The 8,664-nt window shown below is 59.8% G+C and overlaps 1 protein-coding gene across 2 annotated transcripts; it reads right to left on the minus strand.

The window, feature by feature from the left end:
• Window positions 1-874: 874 nt before the first annotated feature.
• TMEM121 (transmembrane protein 121) lies at window positions 875-4,323 on the minus strand. Of its 2 annotated transcripts, none has more exons than XM_066274059.1 (2): window positions 4,235-4,323; window positions 875-2,316 (listed from the first exon to the last, which is right to left on the minus strand). In XM_066274059.1, exon 2 carries the CDS (start codon window positions 2,159-2,161, stop codon window positions 1,211-1,213), a length of 951 nt encoding a protein of 316 aa, XP_066130156.1. In that variant the 5' UTR covers window positions 2,162-2,316; window positions 4,235-4,323; the 3' UTR covers window positions 875-1,210. The 2 variants fall into 2 exon arrangements, with proteins under 2 accessions (XP_066130156.1, XP_066130155.1); XM_066274058.1 differs by having other exon boundaries at window positions 4,059-4,321.
• Window positions 4,324-8,664: the final 4,341 nt, after the last annotated feature.

Raw genomic sequence — 8,664 nt, forward strand, 5'->3', positions numbered from 1 at the left:
GACGGTGACGCTGCCACCTGTCCACGGGACCCCTGAGACTCTCCAGCCAAGCCCTGAACCTCTGCCAGAGGGAAGAGGCGCCCAGAGGACCCCTCTGCACCCCAGCTACTGCCCTTCTGAGAGCGGCTGGTACAGACCCTCAAGCGTCAGGGGCCCGGGACTTGCCATCGGGAAGTGCCATGGGTCTCCACAATACTCCATGCCACCTGCCAAGATGTGTAACCGCCACTCAGCCACCGTGGAAGGCCCCCTCAGATAGCCGTGCAGCAGCCTCCCCAGGTGCTTCCAGACCCCCGAAGTCTGTTAAGGGCCCAGGGTTACACTGCAGGTGCCGGAGCCCTGGCGGAGGCCAGGTAAGAGACCTGCAGGTAGGTCCCAATGCCCAGTCCTCTCGGCCCCACCAGGGCACCACGCTGCCTGGGCCAGGGATGCTGCAGGCTCCACAGAGTCTGGGCCAGGGCCAGGCCGGGTGAGGTGGAGCCAGGCTCCAGGCTCCTGGCCTAAGGCTGCAAGGGACACCCAGGAGCAAAGCTGGGCCTCATCTGGCTCCTGCTGTTGTGGGCTGTGGGAGCCCCTCCAGGCGTGGGGACACTTCTGGACCTAGGGTACTTAGGCAGGGACACCCTGTGCACCCAGGGACATTCCAGAAAAGCAGTCAAGGTTATGGAACCTCTGGGGGTGGGGACAGTGAGATTGGAAGGAGGGTCCCCCAGCCAGGAGCTCCTGAGAGCTGCCCGGGGGAGGAGGCCCAGCCCCGCCCCCCATGTCACTCACTCACACCCAGTCTTTCCATCCCCACCTCCAGGATGCAGCAAACAGGCCGCACAGCACCGTGAGACTTTGGATACAAAACTGTAAACACAAGTCTTTAAAATGACAGAGGCCTCCTTGGCCCCACACTCTGAGCCAGAGGCCCCCACTGAGGGACCCCAAGGGACCAACCAGACCTCCCTCTGTCCTCCTTCCTTCCCACCCAGGCCCCAGCAGGCAGGGGAGGGTCCTTCTGCTCCGCACACACCAGCCAGGACTCTAGGACGGGCTGGCTGAACAGGGCTGAGGTCAGTGGTCCGAGGGGTCCCTGAGATGAAGAAGCAGCTGCAGGCCAGGCACTCACCGCACCAAGCCTAGTGGGGAGCCCGCCCCCACTCCATCCCATGCAAACTGCCAAAGCCTCTGCGCCTACGGGTGTCCCCGGGCCACGCGGGCCCTGTCACGTGTCCAGGGCATCGCGCGTGGGCGAGGGACCATGGGTGCGGCCGGGGGGGCCATGCAGCGGTGGTGGCACGGAGTTGCGCTGCGAGGGCGGCGGCTGCAGCTCCAGCGCAAGCGCGGGCGGTGGGAAGTCGCGCACCTGGCGGCGGTACTCGAGAAAGGTGCAGGCCTTGGTGGCAAGCGCCACCACGTTCTTGCCGACGAAGATGGCGGAGACGCGGCTGTCTCGGAAGAGCGCCATGTTGGCGGCGCGCGCCAGCACCGCCACCACGTTGACAGTGGCGAGGCTGAGCACCGGGTAGAGCATCATCTTCTGCGGGGCTATGTGCTCGCCCTGCATGCTGACCTCGCTGAGCGCCACGCACGGCAGCACCAGTAGCAGCATGTAGCAGTAGAAGAAGGTGAGGCCCTCGGCCCACAGCGGCAGCCCGGTGCGCTGCGGCTCCCACAGGTTGGCCTGCATGTCCAGCAGGTCCAGCAGGTCCAGCGCCACCCAGAAGAGGCGGCCGCGCAGGTCCTCGCGCTTGCGAAAGGTGCGCACGTACTCCATGCGGTCGAGCGCCACGAGCAGCAGGAAGAGGCCGGGCACGCACACCGACAGCAGCAGCGTCAGCGCCTTGCGCGCCACCGGGTCGGCGGCGCCCCGCCGCGCGGCCTTGTAGTTCTGGAAGATGAAGTAGAGCTTGATCTCCAGCACGAAAATGTAGAGGAACCAAAGGATCATGGCGTAGCCACGCTTGGCCGTGCGCACCTCGGCGCCGACCCACACGGCCACGTAGCGCAGCACCAGCAGGAAGCACACATCGCCCACCAGCACGATGATGCACACGCCGATCTTACGGGGACCCTGGTTCTGCTCCACCAGGTAAGCGTCCATGACCGCCATGCTGCCCATGATCATCAGCGTAGTCAGGCACACGTGGCGCCGGTCCGGGGGCGGCAGCACCATGGTGGGCCGCCGGGACCCGGGCCTGGAGTCGCGTGGCCCCCACGCGAAGCGGGACAAGGCCCGGCAGCGGCGGCGCTCAGCCCGCCGACATGGCGCAGCGGAGCCCGTCCAGTCGCCCCGTGGACGCCACCGCTCCTGGCTCGCGAGCTCAGAACCTGGGGAGACCAGAGAAGACAGTCAGGGTGTAGTGGGGGCGACTCCCTACCCCCGCGACTCGCCGGAACCCTCTATGGCACTCACGCACCAGTGCGCACACCGGCTACGGCGCCGGCAGCGGGGCCTCCAGGGGGCGCTGCAGCCCCACCTGAGACCCAAGACCTTATTCCTGCGGCCGCCAGAAAAGAACCGGAACGGAAGTGGCTTCTCCTGCCGCGCGCGTCCCCGGGGCCCCGGTAGTTCGTCCCTGCTGGGCCCACGCCGCCATCCCTCCGGCTCTGGCGGCCGAAGCCCCAAGCCCGGGACCGTTCCCGCGGGGATTCGGGTGTCCTTTCTCCCCCGACGCTGCGCTGGGCAAGAAGGCAGCCTGTGCCTTCAGCTCCGCGCCCTCGGGCGTTGCGGGAGGCCGGACGAGGCCCAGACTCCATCCTGAGACCGGGATTTTTTGATCCAGGGCTGAGAGTCGTCCACGTCCTGAGGATTGCATCCCACAAGCCTCTCCGCGCTTCCCTACCCCCCTGCCTGCCTCGCGTCTCTGCTTCCTGCCCCAGCCTGCTGGGTCTGCCTGCAGGTCCACTCCCCACCAGCATGTGCCATTCTCTGCCCTGATCCCACCATGGCTCCCACAGCCTTAGGAGGCTGGCGCGCTGGCCGCATCCCCTGCAGTGCACGCCCCTGCGCCTGGCCAGCACCCCACACTGCCTGCTCGCTGTGAAGGGGCCGCCCTCAGTACCTTCAGGCAGGGGTCAGGAAGGCCGCCCTCAGCTATGCCCACCTGGACCTTCTTTGGGTTCCGCAGCCCCGAGCTTCTCTCACACCCCTGGCACCGATCATTCTGGCTGTGCTAGCTGGAGTCACACATACCGGGCTGAGGGTCCCACACCTGGGCCAGGTCACACTGGGAGATGACAGAGGTCTGTATACCCTCGCCCACCCAGAAGTCAACTGCAGACTCACTTCCAGCCAAGCCCTTCACCCCTCCTTTCCACTCCACAGCACCCTGGGCTCCAGTGTTCTGTTTACTGTCCTGTCTAGACAGGGACATAAAATTTAATGTCACCCGTGACTGTGGAGCCAGTGCTTGGCCTGCTCCTGATGACAACGCAGCCCCCACTGACAGGGAAGGAGCCCCCTCCCAAGGGTGTCAGCAGCCATCCATAGGACCCGCCGCTCTGAGCTCAGACACCTGGAGTCAAGGGTGCCCCCTCTGCCGCCACAGTTCCGTCAGTTCCTGCTCCCCACCCACACACCCACCCTGTTCTCACTCCCACTAGGTGGACACGCTGGGCCCAGGGGGCCCACACACACACGCACACCCGGGTCCTCCTCTGGCTGCAGCGGCAGCCGGGGAATTTTCTTCCCCAGCCTGGCCGGGCCAAACAGCCCGAGAGCCGTGGCACCGCGACTCCCTTCCCCCGCATCCATTCCACCGCGTTCTCGCTCCCGCTTCACTCATCAAACCCGCGCGCAGACCCCACACCCACGCGAGAGCACAGAAGGAGCCCCGACCCCGGCCCCCAAAGCAAAGCAGGACCTGGCCTCCCCTCCCCACCTGGCCGGGTCCCTCCCGCCCTGCTGGTCCGGTGCCGCCGCGTCCCCCGCACACCCTCCGCCCGGAATGCACAGACTGCGCCCAGGGCCTCTCTTCGGCCGCCAGTCCCCCCATCCCACTCTGGCCCCCACCCAGAACCACCCTCCGGGCCCACGAGAAGGGGAAGCAAGGGCCGCCGCCAGCCCCTACCAGACACAGGGCGGAGAAGGGGCTGGGCTGTTCCCCACGGGCTGCGGCTCCTCCGCCCAGGCCTCACTCCCGCCGCGCCGCCCGCATCCCACAGCCCCTGCGGCCGGCGGTGAGGGCGCCCGGGCCCGGCCCCTGCCCTGCTGCACGGACGCAACCCCCGCCCGGCGCGCGCCTACCCGCCACCGGCCCGACACTGCGCGGGGCGGGCCCGCCGAGCCTCCGCCGGGCTGAGGCCGCGCTCCTCCCGCTTCTCCTGTGCTCTGCACCCCCCACCCCGCCCGAGGCCCCGCCCCGCGCCCCGCCGCCTGCGGGGATGGGGTCCGGCGCCGGTTGCCACGGCGACGGCACTGCGCAGCAGCGGCGCGGGTGGCGCTCGGGGGCCGGACACCCCCAGGGTCCTCCTCTCCGACCCTCCTCGCCCACACAGCCGGCGAACCGGCCCACGTCCCGCTGGAATTCCGCAGCAGCCCCCCACCTGCTGACCCCTCATCCTTGCCGGCGACAGTAGGCCTATGGGAGAACCCCGGTTTCTGCCCGCAGAGTCGATGTGGGAGCGGGACTGACAGCTGGCTCCCTGCAGGTGGCCCACGGGACCTCTGTGTGACCCGTGGGAACAGAACAAGAAGTGCCGTGGGGCCTTGGGGCCTTGTCCCAGTTAGGTTGTATGTTTAGGTCTGTATAGGCCATACTGAGTTAAATTTGATGTATGTTGTAAGGGAGGAATCTGTTGTGTGTTATAGTAGGACCCCCCAAAAAGACATGCTGAAATCCTAGCCCCAGTATCTGTGCGTGGGACCTTATTTGGAAATACAGGTGATGACCCTTGAACAGCACAAGGTTTAACTGCACGGGTTTGCTTAAAGGAAGAATTTTTAAAATTCGTGTATAAATGGACCACCGCTTCGTTCAGGGGTCAACTGTAGAGTTTTTGCAGATTTCATCAAGTTAAATTGATAACATTTGAGTACTTGAATTTTAGTATCAGTTTGCCAATTCCAAAAATAGCTACCTGGGATTTTAAGAAGGATTGTATTGAATGGTTCGATCAGTTTGGTGATGAAGTAAGATGTCTTTTCGTTTGTTTAGGTCTTTATTATTATTTTTGACAATTAAAAAAAGAAAATCTTCATGACCTGTGGCTGAGCAAGAAAAAAAAAATGTTTAGACATGATCCCAAAGCACAATCCGTGAAGATAAATGGGTAAGCTGGAGGCATGATCAGGAAAGGTTTTTGCTCTGTGAGAGAATGGAAAGTTATAGACTGGGGAACGGTGTTTGTACGTCACACATTGGACAAAAGACGTACACAGAAAATTTTTCTAACTCTTCCAAACTCTGTGAACGGACACTGACTGCACCAAGGAGGGTGTACAGATGGGGTCCGCACGGGAGGAGAGGGTCAGCGTTAGGAAAGTGTGAGTTGTACTGATGAGATACCTCCACACACCTATCAAAACGACTATGAGTCAGCCCTGGCCGGTTGGCTCAATGGATAGAGTGTCAGCCCGGCGTGTGGACGTCCCAGGTTCTATCCCTGGTCAAGGCACACGTGAGAAGCAACCATCTGCTTCTCTTCCTCTCCCCCTCCCTCTTCGTTCTCTCTTCCCCTCTCACAGCCAATGGCTCGATGGGTCCAAGCTTTGGCCCCGGGCACTGAGGACAGCTTGGTTGATTCGGGCATCAGCCCCAGATGGGGCTGTCAGGTAGATCCCGGTTAGGGTACATACAGGAATCTGTCTCACTATCTCCTCTCCTCTCACTTAAAAAAAGATAAGGGCAGAAGATGGAGGGAGCCAGGTTCTCACTGTCCGAGGACATTACACATAGAACCAGGATAAGCCAGAATACACCCTGTGGGCTCTGTGCAAACTCAGGGCTGGGTACGAGGCAGATAGGCGGAAGCAGGTGTAGAAACAGGTGCGTGTGCACCGAGCACACCCAGCACCCAGACCGTGGTCTCTAATACTCTCCAGGACTCCTTGGAGAGGTGACTACTTGGGGGCTGGGGCAGAAAAGTACAGGATGAGCCTCAAATATCTTGTGACTCCAAAGGTGAGGAAATACCTCAGGGTTGATGGGACGGGTTAAAGGGCTCCACTGGCCACATCTGGACCATCTGAGCGCCCCAGTGATGGGAACGGATAGCAAGCCTTTAGTGGCATGAATCCATGAATCCGTGTGGTATAAACGGGGATGGGGGGGCGAAGGTAAGGCTCTGCAATGTCAGTACTTCTGGAAGGATGATGGGACTTACCACCGTGCCCATCCCTGACTGAGGTGAACATTGCCCGGAGGTGTGAAAGCCGGTCGGGGCGAGTCTCATGAGGAGCCGGAGTGTGAGTTTCTCACCAGAGTGTTCCGTCAGCATCTATTTTTTCACAGGAGCGGCACGCTTTCTAGTTACTGCTACAGTAGAGGAGCCCAACGGGCGCCCCTGGACCGAGTGATACAGTGTCCCATCCGCAGTATTCCTGCCCGAGGACACACAGCTGAGGAACGTCCCACCAAGTGACCAGGGGAGTCAGGAAGAGACTGACGAACGTTCCAGAAGGAAGGAGGTGGAGGGGAGGGAGCCCCAGGTGCACACAAGAGCTGGGGCTGGATCTGGGATCCATCAGCCTGTCCTCGGGACAGTGGGGACTCGGAGGGGGTCTGTGAGTCAGAGGGGGCAGCGGGCTCATCCTGTCAGTGGTGATTTCCTGACTTGGGAGGCAGAGCTGAGGAGCCATAGGAGAAGGTCCTGTTACTTCAGAAAGACTCTGAGATTAGGGGTGACAGGCATGCTGTCTGCAGCTTATTCTCAGATGGCATAGAGCAGTGATTTCCAACCTTTTAAACACTTGGGGACCTGTGAAAATAGAATCATTTGGGGGGGACAGCTAAGGCAACAATCTGAGCATAAGCAAATTCAACCAAGATCATTGGATCTATGATCTTTATATAGCACCAGGATGGTTAACTCTTTTGCGGACCGGCACGATATTTCTGACAAACCGGTCTGCAAACCGGTTTTGAAAAACAACTGCTGTAGCCTGACCAGGCGGTGGCGCAGTGGGTAGAGCGTCGGACTGGGATGCGGAGGATCCAGGTTTGAGACTCCGAGGTCGCCAGCTTGAGCGCAGGCTCATCTGGTTTGAGCAAAGCTCACCAGCTTGAACCCAAGGTCACTGGCTCAAGCAAGGGATTACTCAGTCTGCTGTAGCCCCACAGTCAAGGCACATATGAGAAAGCAATCAATGAACAACTAAGGTGTCGCAACGAAAAACTAATAATTGATGTTTCTCATCTCTCTCCATTCCTGTCTGTCTGTCCCTATCTATCCCTCTCTCTGACTCTCTCTCTGTCTCTGTAAAAAAGAAAAACACTGCTGTAGGGGACACATACAAACTTGTATCAACAGGCCCTGGCCAGTTGGCTCAGCAGTAGAACATCGGCCCAGCGTGTGGAAGTCCTGAGTTCAATTCCTGGTCAGGGCACACAGGAGAAGCGCCCATCTGCTTCTCCACCCCTCCCCCTCTCCTTCCTCTCTGTCTCTCTCTTCTCCTCCCACAGCCAAGGCTCCATTGGAGCAAAGTTAGCCCGAGCGCTGAGGATGGCTCCGTGGCCTCCACCTCAGGCGCTAGAATGGCTCTGGTTGCAACGAAGCAACGCTCCAGATGGGCAGAGCATCGCCCCCTGGTGGGCATGCAAAGTCCCAATGTATAGATGTGGAAACTGATGCTCAGAGAAGTTAAATAAGTTATCCAAGGATTAATGGCCAGACAGCGGGACAGCCAGGATTCAGCCCTAAATGCAGAGCCCACACTCAAGCACTTACAACTTTCCCCTCAGATGATAGCTTCGGACTGGGCCCTGGCTGTTCCACTGGCTTAGCTCAGCTCCCTGCAACCCAAGTTAATTCCTCTGTCAATCATGGAAGAAGAGTCAAGAAGGTGACATTATGTCCCAGGCCCTGCCCTGCTCCAGGAACTTTCTCCCCCTCTCCAGGTAGGAGGCCCTCAAGACAACTTAAGGATCCCAGTTGGGCACATGCAGGAGTCTGTCTCTCCACCTCCCTGGTTCTCATTTCGGAAAAAATAAATAAAGTAAAGAACTTGTATGAACAGATATGCCTGCATGTGGCTCACACAGGTACCTATGTCACAAGTGGTGAGGAAGGGGACAAAGCGTGAGTGTCCACCAAGGAAACTGGGAGCTGTGGGAACTTTTTCTGCAGGTTTATTTTGCAGGTTTACTTTTTCATTAAGTATTTTTAAAAATCAATACATACAGTTCTTCACATTAACAGGTTAAAGGGAAAACATGATTAAATAGTATGAACAGATGCTGAAAAAGTATTAATGGAATTCGATAGATGTTTACAACTCATTACAAAAAGAAAAAAGAGAGCCCTCCCTGGCGGGCGGGCAGCCGGGACTCTCTCAGTCTGATCCGAGGCAAACTTAGTCATGAGGAGGCGGAGACGGCCCGTTTGAGACCCAGGCAGGCAGGCAGACGCCCGCAGCCACGGCGGCTGGGTGCTGTGCTGATCTGAGGGAGCACAGGTCCCAGGAAGGGGACGTGTCTCTGCAGGTGGTGCTCGGGACTGGGTCACTGTCCCGAGAAG

Source organism: Saccopteryx bilineata, chromosome 4 (assembly GCF_036850765.1).
Source record: "Saccopteryx bilineata isolate mSacBil1 chromosome 4, mSacBil1_pri_phased_curated, whole genome shotgun sequence".
NCBI classification, from domain to species: Eukaryota; Metazoa; Chordata; class Mammalia; order Chiroptera; family Emballonuridae; genus Saccopteryx; species Saccopteryx bilineata.

Coding starts and splice junctions, on each gene's coding strand:
- TMEM121 (XM_066274059.1), bottom strand. CDS start 2,161: ATGGTGCTGCCGCCCCCGGACCGGCGCCACGTGTGCCTGACTACGCTG.